At 34.4% G+C, this 26,536-nt stretch overlaps 1 protein-coding gene across 1 annotated transcript in view; it reads left to right on the top strand.

The window, feature by feature from the left end:
- The window catches only part of LOC143150084 (lachesin), a 94,584-nt gene extending 69,696 nt beyond the window's left edge, over positions 1-24,888 (top strand). Inside the window, exons 5-9 of the mRNA XM_076318100.1 lie at positions 7,687-7,810; positions 15,511-15,654; positions 15,767-15,886; positions 20,820-20,987; positions 24,593-24,888. Coding sequence (XP_076174215.1) covers positions 7,687-7,810; positions 15,511-15,654; positions 15,767-15,886; positions 20,820-20,987; positions 24,593-24,888 — 852 coding nt within the window. The remainder of the gene's footprint in view (positions 1-7,686; positions 7,811-15,510; positions 15,655-15,766; positions 15,887-20,819; positions 20,988-24,592) is intronic.
- The last annotated feature ends 1,648 nt before the right edge of the window (positions 24,889-26,536 follow it).

The raw sequence follows: 26,536 nt of genomic DNA, 5'->3' as shown, positions 1-26,536 counted from the left end.
CGAATACTTAAAAAATAATACAGGATATATAGGAACTTTAATAAAATATGTCCAACCTCGTATAAGTATCTGAAGGAATGATAGCATATAGTATAATACTTGGAAGTTAAATTAACACCTGTCTAAACAAAATTAAAGCTAAAATTACAGTACGTTTCCGTCCAATTAACCCACTAAATATTCTGTGAATAGAATTCCATCATATTTCTGCGTCCATTATTAATTCATGATTCGACGTAATAACAAGATTTTGCGTTTCCGGTGGTTTACCTCTTGCTATAGTATTCTGTTTGAAACATTTCACTCTCGACATTCCTCACGAACACGACAAATATTAAATGTTTCATTAACTAATGTTTTAGTACTGTACTTAATGTGTATACAAATCACAAAATATTAGTTATACTTGGATTATGCTGATTACTTGCGGCTTTTATATTGGTTGCTTTTATTGTAATCCTTATATTACTTTACATTTTAACATATTTGTATACTCATTGTAGGTTTGACACTCTTTAACTGATTCCAACATACGTTTATATTAAATGAAAATTTGTTTTTATAAGTATTATTTATTTCTTGACTTTATTCTCTGAAATCGAATTATGCCATCAACGAAAAATATTTTGCGTTATAAATGGAGTAGTCCACTTGCACACAATATTTAAAAATTTTCAAATTTGTCAACTTCCCTTGCACACATACTCAGCCAATTTTCAAAATTGTTTTTCCCAAAAGGCGCGACAATGATGAACAGTTTATTCGACATGTTTTATTTACTTTTGAATGAGGACTCTCTAAATTCTCGGTGAAAAAAATTTTTCTATTATTTCACTGCATTGAAGGCAGAACATTTCAGATAAATTTTGTTGAAAAATTTACTACTCGAAAAGAAACATATCAAATTTTCCAATGAAACGGCAAACTCGTTTTGTTTCTTAAAAATAAATGTAAGTTTCCAATTGCTTTTCAAAGTGATCAAAATGCAGTTCCGAAGATTAGATTTTTAACAATTTTCAGTAGACGATTCAATTTTATTTTCCTTTTACCGTGGAACGGCATCCAGCGGTTAAATCGAAAATTTACTATTGTTTAATAGCGAACTGATTGAAATTTGATCAAGAGGACTCGATATTCTTTAAGCCAATAAAGGAAAGTTTATCTCGTTTAGTCGAGCGACAGAATTAAATTACAGGAGAACCTCGATTATTCCAACTTTCAGCTCTTTTCTTCCCACAGTATACGGTCGTTTTACAATCCGATGCATTTGTACCTTCCTTTTCGGATTCGTTCAATAGTACTGTAACCGATTGGAATTTGAATTAAATAACTTTTCCAAGATTAAATGAATATCTGTTAGAAATAACAGTTTCTATAAATATCGCTCAAACGTTTCATTGTCTACCTGAATTCATCAAGAGAAACAGCTGAAAAATATTTTTCGGTGATTAATTTTATAGAATTTTGTGTAAAGTAAAATATACAATTTTTCAAGAGGTGATTTCACCCTCGTAAACCTGATTAACGAGAAACAATTTTGCAGTATGGATGAATTACTTTACTTGCATAATCTAAATCTTTATTTATATTTTAATGGCTTATTATTTTCACGCCCGATGTTCCACTATACTTTCAAGCCACGTTCATTGTTGTTCTTAATTTAATAACGTACGCAATAGGAATATACCCATACGTGGAGCGTAAAGAATACGTTCGTCATTATCCTTATACCAGAAGACAGTCGAAATGTTTGAATGACTCTCGACTGCTCCCTTCTTGCCTTCATGCTAGCATATTGTCTCACTGCACACACTTTACACTCTTATCGTGTCCTTGAAACACAGGTCTGCATTGGGTTTGTCCCTTAAGGGGGTAGTCGATTTCTTTCAATGAAAAAGCAAGTATTATTTGGAAACTTATTTCAAATAAAGGATAATATTAAAACCTTCGGATATTTTATTATTCATTTGGTATGACATCTAAAATATCAATTGAGAAAAATTCATTCTGTAATTCTACATGTTGTGAGATAGTGTAAAAGTACAATTTTATATTCTGCAAATGACGGGAAATTCATGAAAAAAGTAAACAAAGTGAGTTCCGCCCAAGGTGAGATATTGAAAATCTTTTATATAAAATTAGCGTATATTTCAAAACGAATCCATGAAATATGAACGTTTAAACGTTATTTTATTGCTAATAGACTTATATCTTACATGAAAATCGGGTATTAAAAATTGTAATTACCAACCACGAAGGCAGTTAATAAAGTCGACAGATAAGAATGGGCAATATTATATCTTACGATTTACGTAATAACGAAGTAGAACTTGTTAAATGTATTATGTTATAAATCCTCTTCTGTTTGGAACGATAACAAATAATCAGTGCTTAATAAACCAATATGATATTTCCGTCAATGGTCGTTTTACTTGTTTATATTTAAAGTTTTGACAAATTACTCTTAACCAGAAACGAAACAGTTATATAGTACGACAAGAAATTCAAGCTGTACAAATAGTTAGAAAGGTTCATATGACTTGAAAAATGTATGCTAATAGTATTCTTAGAAAGTGTGGAAGGAGGAAATTCCAATTAGTTCATAATATTGTAATTATCTCGAAAAAATTTTCTGGATCATAAAAAATATACATTTATAGTACATATAACTATTATACGTATTTATATTGTATATAGAGCGATGAAACAAAAATAGAATATTGATAAGTTTAGTAAACGCTGATTTAAAATGATAACTTTGAATAAAAAGGACTTAAATTTCTTTTAATCCACGATAAAAATGATAATTCTTTTTAACATTATCATTTTAGAAAAAGTGTAAAGTTCCAAGCTTTGTATATTTATATTTTTCTTATAATTTAAATCTTGCTGTGATAAATATATGTTTGTAAAGGTAATTTATTCTTAATTAATACTTTATAGTTGTATATACGAAATTTTGTTAAAATGACTGCTTCTTTTGCTTTTCCGATCTCCGGGTTTTGACTACAATCTCCGGGTGGCAATTTATGATGCTCCGTGTTTGACATTATGATATAAGGTAGCAACTCTGTTCACACTGCAGGAAGTTGCTTGGTGGACTTTGTGTGCTTCTAAACGAAAAACAATTGAATTCAGCCGCATCGATGCTGTTTCATTTCTCTTTATTATACGGAGCCCAATCGTTGAAACAGTGTCGTCAGAGCGATTTATAATGATTTAATAATAACAGTAAAGCGTAAAATTTCATCGGAATAAATTTTTCTCGTTAGAAAGCTATGAGATATTTAGGAATAATGTCATTTAGTATTAAAGGTAAAGTAAAATTTGTATTACATTCACACATTCACATTCAAAACTGATCGCGAAAGTGATAAAGTATTGTAGTTTGTTTTACAGTATTGTTACTAGTACTACTACTTTTCTTATTTGTACATAAGCAATATTGTTGAACGTTTCGTAAACATTAGAAATGTGAAACTAGAAAGGATATGTAACATAATTATAAACAATATTTAGGGAAAAGATGTACATTTTTAGGTGCAATTAAGGAAATCTAAAATGTCGAGAGTTATTTCAAACATCCAGAATAAGGAGCGTTACTTCAGACATATTTGAAGTTCACAGAGAAACCGGAAGAAAGTCTAACAGTAATTAACAATCGTACCGCAAAGTCTCACAGAATGACTTCATAAATTTTAATTTCGTAAAAGCTCACCACGAAAACTTCAAAGCCGGACCAAAGGTTAGCAGAACATTTCATCGTACAAATAAGTAATTTGTATGCATCGCGATTGTGAACAATTCCGAAGGAAATTATTTGTATTCGAATTAAATAAGCGAAAATTAATTTATACAAGTTAAAGCGCTTAACGAGTTAATAGAGTAATCTTTCATTCTTTACGAGAGGAAAAAGTGTTTCAAATAAATATACTCAAAATTGTGATTCGTTAGAAGAATCAAGCAAATGTAGTTTTGAGGAAGACTACTGATTCAAAATGTTTGCGACCTTATTTTACGCCATTTTCGTTAACGTACAAATTTTACAACATTGGAAATTAATTGAGGTTAAAGTAACATCCATTACATCCATGATATTTTCCTTCTGAATTTTGTCAATTAATCAATTTACAGTTTGTCAAATTACTTTCCGCACATGGGTAGTTACAGATATTTATTATTTCGTACATCATCGATCATTCTGTATTAATTTTTATTCAATGTTTGATTGATTATGATAATTTGATATATTTCAGGACATGTTCCTTATTTAATTAAATTAAGTTCCATTTTGATTTAAATCATTTTATTCATATTGCCTAACACCTAGTGATTACTAATAAAACAAAGAGAGAATAAACTGAAACTGCTTCATTGCACAAAAGTTTTTGGCACTCATTCCTTCACGCGTTCTAGCACACTTTTTTTTGCATACTTTTTCTACCGTACGCCTTAATTTCTTTTCCCAAACTACTCATTTGTTTTGTCGATACATCAGGGTCCAATTATATCGCCAACACATCCCCTTAATTGTGACTCTGCTTCAGTCTCTCTCACACTAGCCTTTTATCAGACTATCGTATTGTCGTATTTCTATGCTTTGCAAATTTAATATATTTTAAAGTTTTTGTCAAGATATCTGCTGGTTAATCGCTTGTTTTACAATATTATACATCTATCTTATGTCTATTAATGATTTCACAAACGAAATGGTAACGTACATCTATACGTTTCGACCTTTTATTGTTTATTCCATTTTTTGCTATCTGTATCTCACTTACGTTATCGATCCACAGTTCCACCGCAACCTCACGATCAACCAGTTCCTCACACACCTGTTTTAGGTACAAGATTTCTTTACAAAAATCGACTATGGCAATAAATTCAACTTCTGTGCTTGTTAAAACCACTATTGGTTATTTTCTTGAACTCCAACTAATCGGTCCTCCAGTATATATAATAATGTACCCTCTAGTATACTTTACTGCTGACTTGAAGTCCCATGAAAGGAATACAGAATAACAATTTTTGCTAGTTTTTTACAATATGCTGGAAAAGCATTAGTTATATAATTACTGGTAGAAGTAAATAAAATTCTTTTCAGGAATAAAAATAATTCAATAAAAATATAATTTAGAAATAAATAAAAATGAATTTTTTATTCATTTCAAAAGAAGTTATACACAGTGTGTGGTACACAACACTCCCCACGATTTTTCAGGCACTTCCAATAGTCTGATGAAAAAATGTTTCAGACAAAAGTTAATTAATTTCTAGTCAGTTACAAATTTAGATTATTTCATCCCTACAAAAACTGTCAATACTACATAATATTCCTTTTTATATTAAATAACTCTTATGAGATAAAAGCAGACGCTTTATGCATTAAATATAAGCATAAATAAAACTTCAGTAGTTTATAGTCTCCAAACTTTATATATATATATATATATATATTGAGATAGGGTTGCAATTAAAATCTATTCCTTTTGCCTTACTATGGCAGAGTGCGTGGCTAAGGTTCAGAACGTGCGGCTTAGGTGGGGGGATGAGCGGTCGATCCCTCTTTGCCCTTGTGCCATCCCACGAGACTTCAAGTCAACGGAAAGCGATACTCTTCCTGTCCTCAGGGCCCCCAGCATAATCAGAATCGCAATATGTATGCCACCAATTTATTACACGGTCTACTTCTCAGATAATTGATATCTAATTTATCCGTTTCCTGTAAATACCTTAAACTACGTTTTACGTTAATTGTGTCATAGTCACTAGGATTCTCCACATATCCACTGCTGTAACTTACCACATAACTCAGATCAAGTCTCGTCTTATTCGCCAGGTAAAACAGGCTACTCACTGTTACTCTGTATTTGAAATCATTCATCCTTTCTGTTGTTTTGCTACTCTTGTCTATCTGAATTGGTGTACTTATAGACTTAGAGTCCTTAATTCCATACGTTTCTAGTATTTGCTTCTAGTAGTTCCATTCCCAGGAATCTGAACGGTTATAACTCAATTGTAACTTGAAATTCCGACTTTAAGCTTTCTAGTAAATCTTTTATTTCTCTTAAATCCTTTCTTATTACAGTGCCATCATCCACATACATAGCCACGATTAAAGAACTGTTTCTCCTTTTGAACATGGTTTTCCATTCTCAGCTTTTCTAAACCTTTTCCTTCAATTATTTTGGTAAATCTTTTGTTTCATTATATAGGAGCTTATTCCAACTCGTACAATGCTTTCCCCAATTTGCATATTTTTCCCGAAGTTCTCTCATATTCATTTAGTACCGCCATGTAAATATACTCTATCGACTCTCTATAGAGAAAAGCTGTCTTCACTATTCTCGTTTTGCTCACATCTTCTTACAACAAGCTGTGCTTTGTGTCGTCCATCTACCTTGTCAGAAAAAAACCCATTCATTAGTTAAGATTTTCTCACCTTTGGCTTCCGCTTTGTCGACTATTTCCCATGTTTGATTCTCTTTTAGCGATTCTTTTTCTTCCTGTATCGCTTCCAGCTATCAAAGCTTATCCTTTCCCTTTGTGGCTTTCTCGTAGGTTAGAGCCAGCATACGCACTATATCTTTCAGGGGGCTTTCTCTTTTTTCTCGATCTTCTAAGTTTATTGGTTTCTTCACTTTCCATATTTGTTTCTTGATTTTCTTTTCTTCGAGCTTTTATTTCATTTCTTCTGCCTCCATTTCCGTTTCCTCCGTATCTGCGATTTCCATTCCTTTTTCTTCCATTTCCACTTTTACATTCACATTCTGCTCTTCAAATGTACCCGTGGTTTCTTTTTTTTTCTTCCTTCTCATCTCTAGAGTTCGAGTTTTCAAAGATTCCACCCCTTGATATTATCTTTCTTCTACTTCCATCCCAAAACCGATAAGCATTTAGTCCATAATTAAGCAACCTATATACATCACATTTCCTTTTCAATTTCTTTTGATGTCCCATTTTCTTGACAGTAGCTCCAAATATTTGTAGGTATTTTAATCATGGTCTTCTACCATTCCATATCTGATAAGTCGTTTTTTCCACTACTTTAGCAGGACTTCTATTTTGAAGGTAAGCCGGTGTTAGCATTGCTTCTCTCCACATGTTCTTTTGCATACTACTCTCAAATAAAAGAGCTCGAGCTTTATCTAATAGGGTGCGATTTAGCCTCTTTGCATTTCCATTTAGCTGAAGTGTGCGCAGTGTCGTAGAATCAAGAACAATCTCTCTTGATTTATACCAATATTTCATCTCATTACTTATGTACTCGTCCACATTATCGCACCTTAATCGATGAATCATTTTGTTTAAATATCAATTTAAAACCGTTTGGGAACAAGCTCTACGAGTATATCTGTCCATAGCACTACGGGTTGAATAATGACTGTAAGGTGTTCTGAAACAATCCCAAACCAATTCCACTTCGCAACATTTTTCTTTATTCTTCGGATCATTCGTTTATTGCTCATAATATCGGGGCAGTTTTCAACGAACGACGTCCCGTACGATCCTATATGATCCCGTATAATCTCGAGTAGGTGAAATGGTTTTCGCGCGGATACATTTTGCGCGCGAACTCGCGACTGTAATTTTTCCAAACATATTTATACGTGACCCAGCGTTACCGCGGTGCCAGCAATAACGAAGTCGATTCACCTCATAATTCTGGTTTCATAACACGTACAGGTGAAGTTAACGTGCCGTGCAAAAGGCGTGCCTCCACCCCGAGTGTCGTGGCGCAGAGAAGACGGGAAGAACATTATAATTCGGAAGCCATTTGCAGGAAGCGCCTTGAACCAGAAGTCTCACGGTAAGATTTAATATAGATGACGTTCCTACTATTCCGCCGATATAATATGAAATATACAATTATGTTTTCCTCGAACGCAGTCACTGGATTCTCTTGGTATTTTAATTTCCTTATTTCGTCCCGGCCAACGGCAGGGTGCATTGCGAACCATCTGCGGGAAACATAACTTTCTCGAAATTGTTAAGTAACGCTACGTAAACGTGCAACGAATCAATAGAATCCCGCGCATTAGTGGGTCCTTTACGCAGCTCTTTCGCCAAATATTTTGCAATCGAATCTATACGCGGTTAAAATTTGGAAAATCTTCAATGCGTTCGTCACAGGAAGCAAGTTAATCGTATATCCTAATTTATTTCACTCGACGTATCGTACATTTGGTGTTTTCAGAGGTTCGTAGTTTATCACGTGTTATATATTGCATAACTTTCCGTACAATTGTTGTAACGTAGAATTGCTTACTATTGTTCCGTTGAGTATCTATAGATGAAATTCGTTTTGTAGAAGGAATAATAAATTGAATTTTTCACGAGATTTTTAACAATGTTTTGGAATAAAATTGTTCTTTTTTAAAAGATCGCGAACGCTTCTTAGTTATCGAAGATTCGTTTCGATTTTTGAAACGAAATTTCTATTCCTAAGGAACTTGGAACTAATAAAATGTGTAGGCTAATCCACGCAACTGTTGTCACGATTTTGAAGTCACTTTCGATACTCTGACAGAAAATAGTTTTAACAAAAGTATATGTGTGTACAACCAATTGGAAATTAGAACAAATTGGGAGCCGTACAATTTTTTTATAATAACAAGAAGGGCATCGAAACAAATTCAAACCATACACGTAAAGACATTTTCATTTTCATTAGACTTTGTTGAATTATCAATTATAATTCATAGAATAATCATTTAAGCAAATTTTACTATCGACTATTAATCATTTGTGGAATATTAAATGATTAACGCTTATACAAAGTAAACTGTATAATTCGATCATCTGGATTATTTCGTGCGTTGACCGATTCAAATTTCGTTTAAAATTAAATATCAGTTGATTATGACATTTCTATTACTTACATGTCATGTTTTCGAAGCTTTAAAGTCATTTCCAATTCTCTAACGAAATCTTATCATTTCTGTTCATTAATTTTAGTGGGTACGGAGACAAATTTAACAATCGCGGGTACAGTGAGAAACATTTTTGTGTCGTCGCTATATTTCATTATTATCGAGTTTAATAGCATTTACGGTTTGAGTGTACTAGAAAGATTGTTTACGAATTAATGGCTGACAGCGAACGTTTAACAATAACGTTGCAGCACAGTAATTTTTACTTTTGAAATAAAATTACGCTAATTATTAGAAATAAGGATGTCTCCATTGAATACTTTCTCCTATTCTATCTTTAATTCTGATGAATGGCGACAGTGTTCTTCGATGTTTACAAAATCGTTCTTCTACCTTGCTAAACGATTTAGGAAAAAGAATTATAGGCTTTTATTTAAGAAATTGTTGGTGATATCTAAAATTTAAAAAGATGACTTATAAATAATTCCTATAGTCAACTTGTAGGACCTTCTGAACCATACTCTCTAGGATTACTAAAATTTGAAAACATCCACTAATACTCGCAATAATCAAAGCTGCTTTAATATGCTTTTAAGGCTGGTTACTTTATCGAGAAATGATGATATTTGTACAAGCGATACCCATTATTTTCTGTAATGTATATCCAGACAAAACTTACGAATGCGATAGAATGCAAGACTTTCTTCTCGTGATTAAAACTCTTTTTGAAAAACAACTCTTAAGTTTAGGAACAATTTTAATTTTGCATAAAATGATGTGTAACCTTTACCATCAACAAGGAACGTTCACGTAATGTGAAACGTTGCAGGTTTGCCAAATGGATAGAACTAAGGTTTACGCAATTCTTTGAGTTAAAATAATTATACGACTTTTTTATTCATTTTTGCTGTGTCAAAATCCATTAGGAATTCGTTCAAAAAGTGAAACACTGAAAGGGATTCCTGTAAATTTGGGTCATCATAGCCAAAACAGGTACGTGTGCCTTATTCTTGGCCACTCTACCCCTTTCTAACTATTCCTCATTGATATTAAAGAAAGTACAGCTTCCTGCACAAATCTTAAACGTTACACTACTCCCGTGTATTTTTCGAATCAGTCGGTTATAAAAAAAAAATGCCGAGTAAAATAATAACGCGATCGTGTCTCCCTGACGCGACGTCTAGAACGAAGTGAAACGTTTCTGGTCATCTACCTTGCGAAAAAAAAAAAAAAAAAATTGTAAAGGTGACCTCTTCCCGGCATAGATCATTCTTCGACAATATCCTGGTCCATTCGTACAATTCCATTGCTCTCTTCGAATGCCGCGCAATAACCCCCTTAGCGTGTTGCAACGAACGCATGAAACGAAATTGCTGGACACGCCGCGCCGTCGCGTCGGCGAAAACGATCGGCGGATAGTGTCCATAAAATCGCGGAATATCTGATAGACAGAAACGGACGGTGGGTCGGAGCCACTCTCGCCTTTCCTCCATTGGTGTTCCGAACTAAACGACGTATTTAGTATTCGCTTCAGCATGGTGTTACTAATAGCAGGCAAATTTCAGCGTACTGTCGACGATGCTGCCGGCAATGTGTATGCGAGTGCAACCCTTGCAACACGTGCTAAGTGCAGTGGCTGTAGTTACGAGAGAAAGGGATAGCTTATTGTTAGTCTACAATGGCGATAATTATTGGATATCGCGGGGAGAAGTTGCGATCCTGCTTACGAGGGTTGCAGCTTAATCGTTCTAAGACTGCGAACCAGATTCGATCCATTGCAATGGTGAAATTTATTTGTAGTTTCAACAGTATTTCTGTCGAATCGTAACAGAATGTTGCGCAGATTGCAACAATCTACGCCAGCGATAGGACTGATTGTCTCTAACTAACTTGTTAGAGGTATTGTCACAGATTCGTCTATTTTCCAACGTGTCGCAGCGACGGGAGTTATTCTATGCAGAATTTGATATGGGGAACATTCGCGACACCGTGGAAGAAAAAACCGGGCAACCGATTCTGATATTTCGTTCGTTTAATGACTCATTCGTTGATATTCGAAATCAATTTTCTGAAAGGCTGTTATTATTGCGTGACACTCGAAACAATTATCCAGCCGGAAGATAAAGAGTGTAGGTTCCCCTGCAAAGTGAGAAATGCAAAAAGTTTTGGACAGGTACTATATTTTTCCATTTTGTGGAGTATCGATATTCATTTATTCTTTAATTACATCCAACTGTATCAACAAACTCAAGAAACTGATAATGTACATCCGAAAAAGAAGAAAAGCCGAAAGATTTGTATTCTTACTTATTAGCGATGAATACCAGGACCGTAAAATAGACTTTTCTTTTTTTGAAAATATCTTTAGCTGAAATATTTCATTTCTGCATAGGTTCTTGTAATAAATCTTCCGATGATAAATCCTCGTAAATGGTTTTTGTAAATTCTATTTTATCACTAAGAGGCGGATCGTGTCTAAATATAGCCGATGCCCTTATTTGCTTTCTTTATGTTCTGCAATCTAGTGCCCATTTGTTTTGCCACATGACGTATACACTCATTTTCTTGAGCAGTAATTTCTTCACCATATGGATTAATATCCAAAATGCCCTTGTACGTTTTAATATCCCCGTCTCCGATATTTCTAGTGTATTTGACACCATAGAGTTCCTCTGATTTGATGAATATTCCCTTCGTGACATCAATCTCCATTTTGCCTGCACTACCGGTATTGTTTATGGTGCAGGTATCCTTGTGGTTTTCGTACCAGCTGTCTTACTTGTCAACTGTTTCATCTTGCTTTCCTTTCCACACGCTGCATGTTTGGCACAAGTTAGATTTCACTACATTATCGATTACTTTTTTCTTGTACTTTACCATCAGTGTTATGATACCGAATAACAAATTGAATAGCTCGATCGAACAATACTAACAACTTCCTTAATTTTACGAGTTTGGTGATATGCTTTTGCACATATATTTCTAAGACTATACAGTCTCGCAAACGAAAGTGATGCTTTCTTTTATGGGGATTTTCATTGATCATCTAGTACTGTGTTTTTTATCCATTATAAATTTATTTTTGATCATTTTTGACACGATACAGCGGTAAACATTAAGTTGTGTTACTATCAATTTTATATTGTTTTAAATTATTCTAAATCTAATTGAGTATGATACATTTTAAAGCAGGAAATAGTATATAATTCGATATTACAATTTGAACAATAGTATCTTGTTTCTTTGCGTCTACGTTTACTCTTACTGTTTTTCTTGCTAGCGCAGGCAACGTAAATTTTACACGAAGCTTTCTTTTTTCCATTGATGAAATATAGTCGAGAAAGTGTCTTTTAACTAATCTTTATGGCCTTATTTGCGATGGTAGTCGTTCTGGGGTTTTTTTTAGTAAATTGATTAAATTAATGGCTTTGGGTACCATTACTTCTATTAGAGTTTTCCTAAAGTCTAAATGATTTCTCGTCTCTCCCGGCATCTTTTTGGTATAATGTAAACGAATTCTAAATGTAGATATTTAGTGAATTAAAGAACAACTTTCTGCAATATTTGTTTCCCCCCTTTTTTGTAGTAGGGTAAACGTGGAGGTGTTATTGAGGCGGTTAACCTTCTGTCATTGTATCGCTATAATCATCAGAAACTATCGGTTTCGTAGTCACGGTCCATTGAAAATCAACTCTATCAGGATTTTAATTGGTAGAATTTTGTACATGTATAAGGTATACGTCCGATTCATAAATTGGACTAATGCACGAGGCATTAACAATTATACGTAAATCTCTGCTAGGAAATCTGCGGTTGTGAACCTAACTATTTTTGTAATTATATGTGTCATGTTCTTAATAAAAGTAATCAAGTTGCCGCCATCTACTCCAATTTCAGGTAAGTATTTAATACTTTGGACTACAAAGGTTTCTCATGTTATGAAATATTTATTCGATCAGGTATCTTCCATTAGAGCACACCGCGATGTCTTGTTTAATCAGTTTATATGTTGCACGTGTATACCTAATCACATTTTAATCGTAAATGATATTTACTCGAGGACTGTTACAATTACAATAAGTGTTCCTTAAGGCAAGTGTTTCGGTCCGTTACTTTTTTATATATTCATTACCGATACAATTCAAATTTTCATTAAAAATAAACGATTCCTACCGTCTGCAAATAGACCTTCATAGGCACGAAATCTGATGATGAATATCATACAATGAGATTTGTTCAAGATAATCCTATCATAGTGGTCACACATTCGTTTGATTGTGTAGCTCTCTCATCCGACGATATGATTAATGAACTTGGTGTTCTTTTTTAATTGGCCATTTTCATAAAATAAAGTATTATCAATTTAGAGTTAATTAAAGACAGGTTGATTTAACTATATCTCTTCGGAGGCTTCATTTCATTTCTCTTCGGGAAACCAATTCTAAATAATAAAAACGAGAGCTATCATTCAATTTGCAAATATAAAATGTCTTTGAGGTGTGTCAATTTCCTGACAAATCCAGGCTGTTGTACTTTTGTAATTATCGGTGTTGCTTTCGAATCTAGGACGTAATGCTGCCTCGGCGGGAATTTAAGCGGAACGCGATGATTTATGATTTATAAACTCATTAATTAGCGTTTCTGTTGAAACAATTAGTGAGTTGTACCACAGATTCGTGGAAGTTCGTTTTCAAGCTGCAATTTTCTATAGAATTGGTGTACAAGTTGACGGAAAAGCTTAGTGATTCTTTTAATCTAGGAAAATTCTGTTACTGTAAATTTAACTGTTAATGTACATTTAGATGCAAAATTCTAAAGAACGAATTGATTTCGTTGAAGTTAATACCGATTAATTATTCTACATAAACGATATTAATTCTTCTAGTAAACGACATATATTTATTCTTTCTTTTGATAATTGTATCTAATAATTGAAGGAATAATAATACGTTATAATCATCAACTAGGAAAGTAAACTTGAACAATGTTAAGCAGAATGCTAGAACTGAATAAATCTTCCACTTAAATATAGAAAGTATTCCTCCTTTAAGTGTCTAAAAACTATAGATGAAAAATTTATAGATTTTAATTTATAGTAATGAAGTACTATTATTAATATAAATATGAGCTGGAGTTTAGCAGTTAGCTGGGTTAACATTTTCATTATACTTGTCAGAAGAATGTAGTTTACCTCTCATTGAAACATTTCTTTCTTGTGAATATTTCAAACATTCATTGCAAATTTCATTCAGGAAAATTGAATTATGTTCATAAATCAATTATAATGGAACAACAATACAATTTTTAAGAGGGATGTATAGACTTGATAGAGTTCGTCTAATGAATTCTCTTTAATTATCTTAAATTGACTAACAGAACTGATTAAGTAACAAATAGCTTTTCAGCTTCAAGCAAGGTGATAAACAGAATTTTCTGCATCGTGACACCTTATTTTAATATCATTTCAATCATAAATTCTGACGCAAAATACTGTATGATTGCTAATGAAATTCAAGGGACTCAGTTGACGTTTCAGAAAGTAAACAATCGTGTTACTCGCTACTCTTATCTAATTAAATCACAAATTATGAGTTCCGCGAGCGGCCTTTACAATTCGCAACTTCCAGAAAATCAATCATTCTGCAAATCTTAGGCGAGGCGCATCAAGAACATCACGTGAGCATAGTTTCTGCGTTTGTTTGCAATATACTGAAAGTGAAAACAAACAGGCATAACAAATTGTATTAAAACACACTCTACCTTACCAAATTTCTCTTCTCAGCTGTTTGAACACATTTAAGCGTAATGAACTCAGCCTGAATAAGTAATAAATAACAGAGTAGGTTCTCTCTTTTGAGTAAGAATAAAGGTAACATGAGGAGTAAAGGTCGAAAATTATTATTAAAACGAAAAGAATTGTTTATGCAAATATAGGAATTCACAAGAATATTGACTTCGACTAATAAGTTTATAATGAAGTGCATCCGATGCAGTATTGCTTGGATTTTAATGAATCGTTTCATATAGAACGATTATTTTTTTATTCAAATTGTTTTCGAAATGTTTTTTGTCTCTTTTGATAGTATTTAGTAATTTCCGTATTCAAGTGATAAAATCGAAATTGCCAGTGTATTTAAAAGCGAGATAGGTAGCTATTTTTATCTTGAACTAAGCGCTAGCCCCTCCATGTGTTATACGATGAGGAAAGGTTATACGACACATCAAGAATAAGATAGTGCAATAAGATAGTCTTGCATTCTAATGTACGATGGATAAAATATGAGAGCGATGCCGCAAGTAAATTGCAGTGTTAAACACTGACGTAAAATAAGAAATTCCAAATTTTGTATTACATTTTGACGAGGGTATTGCAAGTGGATCGGTAACGCAACATAAATGCTTATTTATTTAAAATTAAAAATAACTTCATCATTCAGTAAGGTATCCCATACTATAAAACTGAAATACATTACTTTAGTTAAATACTTAAAGTAAGAATATTTCTACATAAAATGTACAACGTATCCTTTACTCCTGATACTCGCTCCTTTTTTCTTATTCGTTCGAAAACATAACCCAATTATTCTCTCGAGCAGTGTATAATATATTAACGTTGACGTTAATTCATCGTCTGTAGTGTCTTTAGTTCTTCAATCCGAGTATCAAGGCGAGGAACTAAAGCTGATGAAGATCTCGAGGAACGAGATGGGGGTTTATCTCTGTATCGCCAGCAACGGTGTGCCGCCAACGGTCAGCAAACGTATTTTTATCAACGTTCATTGTGAGTAATAGTGATTGCACTGCCTGATCATTTACCGATTTCCTTCGCCGCGAGCAAAGGAGATCGTTCGTGTTGCTCAACTACAATCCCTATCTGGGGTTCTACTTCACAGTCTCACCGGTAATTCATGTACCTAATCAACTGGTTGGTGCTCCTCTGGGTACGGACGTGGTCTTGGAATGTTTTGTCGAGGCTTCGCCCAAATCCATTAATTATTGGGTCAAGGATAGCGGTGAGATCTCTCTCAGACACTTAGTTTGATACAATGTTCCTAGAACTTTGGCATGTGCGTTTTTATTTGCTGTGTACGTAAATTTGATCGATGTGTACAGTTCCTTGTGTGCCATTTATTTTGTAGACAAGAGCTTTCTAACGCTTGCTTTATTTTCAATATAAAAATAGATAAAATTTCTCTTCGAGTGCTTCTAATGTAGAACTTCTTGTCAAAACACAACTTATGTCAAATGGTGCACGTGGAGTACTGTTGAGATGCTCGAAGGGAGCATCATTCTTTTAATAGTTGACTTTGAAGAATAGAAATGATCCTCTTGGTAGTGGTTCAAGTTACTTTGCGTTTCCTAGAATATTATAAAAAGAAGAAAGAAATAGTTGGAATAGATATTGCTACGGTACAGCGGTAACAGTTCCACCCGCTTCACGTGAAATTAACTTAATGGGAACAGATATAGGGGCATTGAATTTCCACGAGCGATCGATTTTATATGGGGACCACTGTTAGTTGTGAATGGTCACTGTATTAAAAGTATGTATTTCAATAACCAATGAAAAACTGACTGTTGTTATTCCCCAATGAACATCTTTTTTGATTGCCCCCAATCTGTGTGTCTCATGCCTGCAACACATTTATCCCCAGTTACACTAGAATGAACTTGTACGTAACAATGTTTACGTGCAAGCTGATCTGAAAGTTAAAGTTAATTACGAATAAAACGTCCAAGAACCGATCATAAAACAGGAAAATTCGCATGTACCTATTGTCCGCTAATGCTTTGTAATATTCATTTCTGTACTGAATAAGTTATCTATTTTGAACCATATCACGCATGATTAGGTCACTACTATTTCTTGTGGTATACTCAATACTCGGAACTTACTTGACGTCTACCTTAATAATATACAAATCAGTCTTCAATTAATGGGAAAAGAATATTTTCCTTCTAGTGTGCTACTGCATTCGCAAAACAGTAATATTTATTCTTTATAATAACAATGTAGCAAAACAGTGTTTCGATCAATGGAAACATCGATTGTATAGAAATTTGTCCAAGGTTTCGATTTTACTTACAGTAGACACTTTTTGGAGAAACAGTTATACTACTTAAGAACGACCATACAGAATAGAAAGAATATTAATCATAACAATTGAACGTGTAATTGTTTTTACTTCTTCAAAGTGTATGTCAATAATAGAAACGAATCTTCGGTTATAAGAATAAGATGAAACATATAATTATTAAAGAAAATATTCTTTAATAGTCTCATTGCGTAAGACTTATGCAACATATGTACGAACTGGAATACAAATTTATTTACTAAAAATCGATTTTGTGTAGAAAAAGAAACTCATAATGTAAAATCAATGAAACAAAAATTTGTTTCATCTTAATTGCTGGTATTTGTAATACTTGAGCCATTTACAAATGCGATAAAGAAATATATCTCGTAACAACAATGCAAAGGAAAGTTCATTCGTGTGTTGATCTTGTTTAACCTTTACTGTACCACGCCTGTGTGTTTTCGAATCCAAAGTTGGAGACCAGCCTTGCTTGAACTTGATGTCGTCTGCCATTTGTTGATGTTACAACAATAATGGAACGAGCTTTGTTCAAAATATTTGTTCACGCAATGTCAAGTTACGGATCTATTTGGACCGAAGCGTGATCTCTTTTGTGGTCGTCCAAATTGTTGGTATTGCGAGAATTGATCCTTTTGGTACTATGATTTGAAGATTTAATGTACGCTGTGTACGAAAATCCCTTAATCGTATTTATTAAACATATTCATCGAACACCTATAGGCAATCATCGTACGTAATGTGCTGTTTATGCGCATTTGTAAGCATCAATAGCATCTAAAAAATTAATCTATCCTCGTTGTTAATTCAGAATTGTAAATTAAACTGAACGTAAACATGTTGGGAACCTATTTAGGTTTTCAGCGTATTCTAATTAGTTTTCTTAATAATTTCGTGATAGTTCATTTACTATTAGTTTACACTCTAGCAAGATAATCAAAACGATAGAAGACAATTCATAATATTCCTAGTGTTGATAAATGCAATAACGAGCTGAAGTAATAGTTTATAGCCAGATCCTTCAATGGTTTGTCGTTTAATAGTATTATAAAAAACCAATATTTATTCTGCCCCATAATTGTATCAGAAAATATTATAATCGTACCTTTCTACAGTGGTATGTTAAAATACCAAGTAGTGATACACAGAAGCGTTTTCTAAACATTTTATATATCGCTGTATTCTATAAAGTATGCATTTTAAAAATATCTCGTAGTTCATTCAATAGTATATTAATTTATAGTCGCAATGTACCAGATATATAAAAATGTCATTTTCGCTATTAGTCAGCTTAGCAAATTCTAAGTTCAGCCTTTTCCATGTCAGTAGTCAGCCTTTATAAGTATTACCACATTCGGTCACGAACCATCATCGTGAATGAACGTGCGAACGAGAACTCTATAATGTAAACAGTGAAGTGAGGAGTGTATGTATACAAAGTAAACAACCTGTGTTCAACTGGCAAACCGACAGCCTGGGACACCCGTGACTGTCAGGTAAATGCCCATATATATTTTACACTAACTACAAATTTAAGAATTACAACGAATGAAAACACAAACCAGTCATTCCAAAGATCCGAAAGAAAGCCAAAGCTACTTAGACACAGATTCGGAAAAAGAAATAAACCTTAAAGAATGGAATTTATCGAAAACAATGAAAAGAAAAAGAATAACTAAAACAACACTCGATATCAAGAAAAAAAAAAACTAAATGGCTATTAGATCATAATTCAATCTCAACATCAAACAGATACGAAATATTGAATCACGATAGCTAACCCCCAATTAAAAAGACAAAACCACTGCCAATATTTATCGAAGTCCACACTATGAACCTTGTAATGGAATTACTAAACCGACTATCGAACCAAGAATCGTACACAAACAAAAAGTTTAAAAATAATCGAGTTAAAATCCAAACTGCAGTTGAATACGACTTTCATAACATGGCTAATCATTATTAATTATTTCTACTTTTATTAGTATTTGTGAATATTACCAGTAGTACTAACTCGTTCTAGTTAATTAGACTAGTTCTAATGAATTAAAAGATAGCAAGATCAACGCAAAGAGGTAATACCATATTGCTGCTAATGTTTACGAATACCAACGCAAGTAACAATAGTCAATAATGGTCAGATAACGGTGAGGGGATTACGTTAAAATTCTTTGTGGTTCTATAAAAATTTTGAAAGACATAAAGTGTTCCTTCTTCAACGGAATATGCAAGCTGGTCCTGAGGAACGACCAGATGGATGTCAAATTGCAACGACTTGTAAATAGTTTTTAGGTAGGCGTTTATAATTTCTGAGTCCCCAAAACAGTGCTGAATACCCACCATGTATAATTTTTCCAGGCTATCGACTTCATTTGCCCTTTTCTTGGTGACAAAAATAACGCCTTTGGGAAAGGGTTGGGTAAATTTATAAAAACCAAACCAAGGTTGCATACAATGGTTAAATTCATGTTACGTACAGAATTCACAAGACTGGAGTTCGTTAATAAAAAGTTGAAAAAGAGCTTTGAGCGAAACAAGTTTAAGAAGTTCCTTGAAGCTGAAGTTTCTTATGAATTAATTTTCTTCCCCATTCTCGATTTCTGTTCACACGCAATATCATCCCCTCGTGATATCACCACAAATACCATCCCATTAAGTAATTTGTACATTGTTGTACATCGTATTATATACGCATAATCAGCCAGTATATCAGTCTGAAATTACCCAAAGGAAATAAAACTCGAACTTACAAAAGAAGTATACGGTGTATCTTGAAATGCAATATTGTCGTCGTCGAATTGTATTATACAATTAAAAGAATTCACTTGCACGATTAAAAGAAATAGCATGTTCAAGTTTCGCGTCTTTCTCCAAGATTATACCACGAAGAAATACGGCGTGCCTTTTCCTTAACAGGTTTAATATTTCTGTGCAGAAGTTCGCAAAAAGTTGCAGACAAATGCGAGAGTGAATTACTCTCGGCCGTTCGCAAATATATTCTCGGAGCAGTTTGTAGCCTGTACGAGTAGACATGCTTTCGCTTTAGCGCAACTTCTCCGGAGTACTTCGTCCCAATGCATTCGTATGTAATTTTCACCTCGCACGGAAAATCCTGTGCTCCTTTTTCTCTACTGTATATATACTATGCATATATATATATATATATATATATATATATATATATATAGACGATATACGATATATTCCATACATATACGACAGTTTCAGAGTGTAATAAGGAGACCCGGCGCGCGTTTAAGAAGTGAATTTTCGCATACTTTTCTATGTACGTCTCTGCATATTCTCCGGCTCGTTCTCGATATTGTCGACGATTTCGTGTATACGCGCGCATTAAATTATACTTAAACTACTTATGTATCAAAGACGATGTGCTCGCTGAAATTCGTTGAATGGAAATTATTTATGAATTTATTTATCGACAAATTCGGTTTCAGTATATTGTACTTTAACATTCTCGATACGTTTTTAAATGCTTAAACATTACCACTTTGTAACGTTACGTACAATTTACACATTTGGCAGTGCCTAGTTGATATGTTATAGTCGTAGATGTTACCTACCGTTAGACATTATCGTTATAGAATTATGCATTTTCCGAAAAGTCTATTACATTGTATACAGCATCCGTAGACGTATGAAGATTGGCTCACAAACTAAATAATTGAATATTTCTCAATCAGTTAACTTTCGGACGAAAGTTTAGTACAAGATTGCTTTGTTTCTTTGCGCAATCGCTACTAGTATATAGAGGTTGTACCTCTGATTTATGAATATTCTATATCAATGAGGAAGATTCGTGCTAATGATACGACAATTTTTGTTTATCCAGCGATGATAATATCGAGCCAACAACACGACGTGCAGGCGATCATGAAATCGCAGATCGAAGTTCGAATGGCCCTAACCATTCGCAATTTGCAGAAACACGACGTGGGCACGTATAAATGCGTTGCGAAGAATTCTCTGGGTGATGTTGAGAGCAGTATTCGATTATACGGTGAGTGTATATTGCTTAATTCGTTCAGAGCCAATTTATGACTCTCAACTTCAATATACTTTATTAACACCGTCAAAAATCAGCAGTCCTGTTTCCTTCAGTTTGAACAGATTTTGTAACCTAACATTTATTTGTAACGAACTGTGAACGGTTTGCATCTATTTTTTCTATACATATTTCTTTGAATTAGTCAACGATAATATCCTTTTAAGTATTTTATTTCAATGAACAATATATTATATGATATTAATCTAGAAATCAGTGGGTAAAAGTATAAATAGGAACGAAACTTGATCGAAACGTTCATTAATGATAAAATACTCAAAAGGATATTATTGTTTAATAATTTGCCTACACTAAGTAATAACACAAACTATTATTTTCCCGAATGTCCAAGGAATACAACAATTTAATTCATTTCGAGTAAAAGCAAAGTGTTACTTTAAAATTTCTCTTCTATTTTGACAGCACATTTTAAGATTCACTATGAATTTCTAATGTTAAAATCACGTATATAAATTCACGGATATAAAATTAGAATTTCATACTTTCTTTTGTTTAAAATTAAGGTAAACATTTCTCGGATTGGCTAAAGAAACAGAATTGTTTTAGAGGAAGTACTCTTTTTCGATAAGCAAGAAAAATCGCTTGGAGCATCGACTACGCAGTACGTTGGCTTTTTATTTGCTAAAGTATGTCTTGCTTCTAAGAACGTCTGGAATACTTACAGCATTCCGGTGAAAATAACTCTAACAAAAAAGAAAAATCGGCCAATTTAAAAAGAATGATATGTCTGTCCCTCTACAATACCTTAGGTTTCTTGTGCCCTTTATTGTCTTGTCTGTACGCATCACAGATTTTCTTATATGCACACATTAGTCTACAAGATCGTTACACGAAACTGTATTTATTAATTATTTTATAAAAATACAAGTCAGAAATCGTACAATTATAAACTTTCCTTCTGCAACCAACCTAATCGACTGTAGTTTCTTTCTTGTGTATTTTATTTGTATTCACCTGTTTTTTATTTAACCACTACAGAAACTTCTCAACAACAGTTACAACATCGAGATCGCTCAGAAGTTTTTAAAAAATATTTTTTAAATTTTGATACGAACGATAGAAACATACATGCTGATCATACCTTCCAAATTTGGTCGTAATTGATCAATTAAAATTTGAGCTACCATGACAATCATTTTGGAAAATATGATTCGAAGAAAATAGTGTGGAGTTTTTCATACCAGTACCTCAATCTTTTCACTTGTATTTTCCTTTCCGTAACCCTTCTTGGTATGCAACTTACGTTTTTCCTACAATTCATGGAATAAGATACATTTGATTCGATCGAGCCGGATCTGACCAAGAAATATTTCGTCCTTCGAGGCAAATTTCACGAAATACCTGCTGTTGCAGTCACTGCAACGCACGGTCAACGTTACTTTCAGAAAATGAAATAAAAACAAAATCAATTTTTTTAAGGTTTTAGTGTAGAATATCCTTTAAAAAAATATGAACAGTGGTGCGGATTATTCCGAGACTTTTATCGAGGTAAATATTAAATATCATGGATTTCAATGTGCATTGAAGAGACATGTCTACTCGTAATATATTCCGAAATTAAAAATTTGTGTTCTTAAATTTGTGTTATTTTCCGTATATAGAGATACACGTGTACAATAGGGAGAAATAAAGATCAGCCCTGGCAGGTTTACAACTAAACAAAAATTGTTAAATGCTGTCTATATTTTACTTACATATGTTTACATAATTTTTCACTCTGAACCAATTATGAACTTTTCTTTTTCAATATATTTTAAAGTCATTGAAATTGATGAGATCGTTAGTCGTGTACACAATTGTTTAATTTATTATTCACTAAATATTCGACTCCAAAAATTTATACGAGTTAATAACTATTTTCTACAAAAATTGTATTTATATAAATTGTCATTCAACAATATTACGAATGATATTACCAATACTCGAGGCGTTCTTGCATTTATGACGTTTGCACGATAATTCCTTGCATAACAGACCACAGTTCACTGATAATTGTACTCTTACTTATATCCTTCACTTACACCCTTTCTTGTTTGACCGTTGAGATAGCAGTAAACAAAAGACCCTCAATTGTACCGAGGATAAATGGACGGAAGTTTGTCACAACTCGCGAATAATTCGTCAGATAACTACAGTCTCCTTTAACAATGTACAGATTATTGACCGCAATGCTGCATATCTTTGAATCAAGTATTAAGAACTCTTGACATCATTACTATTTGTAATTTTAAAGATAGAAGTTCGTTGCTTGTAATAAACTAAAAAAAGCATAATTCAACTCGTACACTTGACACCGATGCACGATTAACATTCCTAGTACTCATGCGTTAGTGATCACACGTCTTAAGTGACGCTATTATTTTGTTTCAAGAATTCTATAATCCCACGTTTTGTTCGCGATTCAAGGAGTTCGTATCGTTGCGCGATTGCTTCGCGAAGGAACGAGTCGGCGATTAAACGTCACCGATTGTAGCTGCATCGAATAACAAAAGAGTTAACAATTCACGATGTTCGAGGAGGTTCGTGATAACGAGGCGAGGTAGTGCGGTAAACGGAGAACTAAGGGAGTAAGGCTCAGCCGGTTGATAGCTGTTGCGCTTAGCGCCGGAAATCCGTCTCCGGCCGATGTTATTTCACGGCTGATACGTAGCGAGGCAGGAGGTTAACGAGTCTTTGCGGAAGCTCCACGTGGAAATTGTTGCCCCGGTACCTCTTCGCGACGCGGTGAGTCCTCTGGAAGACTGATCGTCCTGCGATAGATACAAGAAGCCCTCTACCTCGCGGCAAACACGCCCGCGTTTACAAGCATCCTCACTTTACCACGGAAACCTCCAAGGATTTTCAACGGCATCGGAGCGTCTGGCTTCTTTCGGTCAATCCTCATCTTTTCGCATACGATCCCGGGGATCTTTCAATCAGGTCAGACCACTCAGGGGAAACACAGCCAGGGCCCGAAGCACTCTGCTCGAAGGATCTCGTGCGGCTATGTCCTTCGTAAATCGTCGCGAGCGTCCCAGACAAGCTGAGCTCCGCTCACGTCTTGGGAATCAATGCCGTTTCGAGATACAGAGATTTACTTATTTCCCGCGCAGCCTCCCAGCCACGCGTATATCCTTATTTACGCGGTGAAAGCAACTACCGATGATTCGGTGACACGGCCTCAAAGAATGAACAGAATTCGCTCACGTCGGTCGGGAGAAGGTGAACAGGAGCACGCGTACAAGTTACATCGCGCACTCGGAACGACCGATACGGTAAATTACAAAGAAAGACGGTGACTGCATTTTAAAGGGAATACTTGTTTCCAAAGGGATGAGAAAAAAGGGGTTTCTTCTTGCGAAACTGTAGTAGAATCGGATTTATAATATCGAATGTATCGAGTTACTCGAATACTCCTATTGTAATAAGAATGATCGATTTTTGAGGAAGATTTACCAATTTTTGGAAACGTGTATAAACGGACGACCGGTCGTTTGAAAAGAATCCTGAATACAATTTACAGAACTTGGAAAGCAACTTTCCTCGTTTATCTGTTTCAGAAATTTCAGGACCAGCGAAGACGCAGACGGCGGCTCGACCATCGTTCTACGACGAGGAGGACGAAATCGTTTACGGTTCGGCAGAAATGGACAAAATGGAGAACAAACCCCTCTCCGTGGACAACACGATCAATTGGCATATGGGTTATCCATCGGTGGCGACTCCAGTGCCGACAGTAAGAATCAGTAAGAAGAGGCCAACGATCGGCATGGGTTCCAACGCGGTTCATCGCTCAGCTTCCGATCTGCTCGTAATTGTTTCGATGCTGATCGTCATCCATCCGAGATGCCAGTGAACGAATGGACAAGAGAGGTTTGAGAAATATCTGTTAAATCGAGATCGTAATGACAGCAGGAGGAAACGAGAGATGGTGCGCTTTGTTTCTCGGTTAATTCGGTGCCGACGAAGTATCGTCTTCCCTGAGTGGCTTATTCTTAAATCATAATTTTAATAACGAGAACGAAAGACGAGACAGTAATACAAGGCGAGTTTCAATGAAACGATTGAATACAGGCAACGAAGAGGGCGCGTATGCGGGGTGAACAGTTTCAGAATCGTGGTTTTTTCAACGGAAAAAGAGTAAGAGTTTCAAACTAAAATTGCTTTTCTTAAACCTAATTGAAGGATACTCTTGGGTAATAATGCAAAGGTCGAATAGTGAGAGAATCCTGAGAGCGGTGGATTTAGAACTTCGAAACGAGGTGAAGCGTTAAATCGGAAATTGATTAAAAATTTTACAATGAATACAAAACACTGGCATTTTTGTAAAGAATACGAAAAGATTATCGGACTGTACCTCGATCTTTCCTCCACAAAATGGATATTATTCTTAGCGCGAGCCACGATGGAAGAAATGTATAAAGAAAGTCAACCTTTAATAGGCTGATGACATCTTCTTACACGACTGACACAATGGATTAAATAGTACGAATAATTAAGTAAAATTTCATTTGACACGAGTATCTACTATCCATTGTTTCAGTTATTCGTGTGCTCTCATTTTTTCCTTCTTTCGCGTTCAGAATAAAATTTCTTTCTAAAGATGTCGAGGTTGATCTTAAATTGCTATATACTAAATTGCACTCAACGATGTGAGCGAACAAACGATCGAAGATTCTTTCCTCGATTACGCAGAGGAAATAGATTATATTGGTTAATTATACGACGCGAATATAAGTAGAATTGGGATCAATCTAGGTCGAAGATAGATTGCAGCGTATGATTTATAATATCGAATCGTGTAGTTGCGACAGACGTCGATATGAAAAACACGAGTCGTGAGCCTGTAACGACACGAGACATCGAAAACTTTATTTCAAACCGGTGTAAAAAGAAAAATGATGAAATTTTAACAAGCGTATCCTCGGTGTGTACAAATACGTTATTTCCATTGTCGATTGCCTTTATTCCGTTCCATTCGTTTGCTAATAAAAAATATTACTTTAAACTTCGAAATATCGAATGCTGTGTGATCATAGCCGGAAAAGTCTAACGGGAATTATTAAATCCTGATAAATCGTTCCCGATTCCTCGTCTATGTGCGTTGTTGCGAAACAGGAAATACGTTCAATTATTTTCTAAAATCGGGAAATAAACAACGAAGCCATTGTCTAATTATTATTAGTCTTTAAAATAATCTGAAAGCAACCAGGAGTGATCGGAAATATTATATCAGGTAGTGAGTGCGTTTGGATATTCGAGAATAATGTCGTTGAAAATTAATGAAGGTATTGCGTATGTTACTGCATATACAAGTGCGATCTGAATACTAAATTATCATACCCTCCTTTTAACGTATTATGCGGCTTTATTTATTGGAACGCTGAGGCCATGTTCACTTTTAACCCTTTGGATGCTGTGGACGTTTATAAATCGATCGTTGCATTAAGTGCAACGAACGCCTGTAGGCGTTTGGTGAATGTGCTTCACGAATATATCTACAG

The sequence above is a fragment of the Ptiloglossa arizonensis genome, chromosome 8 (genome assembly GCF_051014685.1).
Source record: "Ptiloglossa arizonensis isolate GNS036 chromosome 8, iyPtiAriz1_principal, whole genome shotgun sequence".
NCBI lineage: Eukaryota > Metazoa > Arthropoda > Insecta > Hymenoptera > Colletidae > Ptiloglossa > Ptiloglossa arizonensis.
Note: the sequence above shows the minus strand (reverse complement) of the source record. Positions and strands in the feature narration are given on the sequence as shown.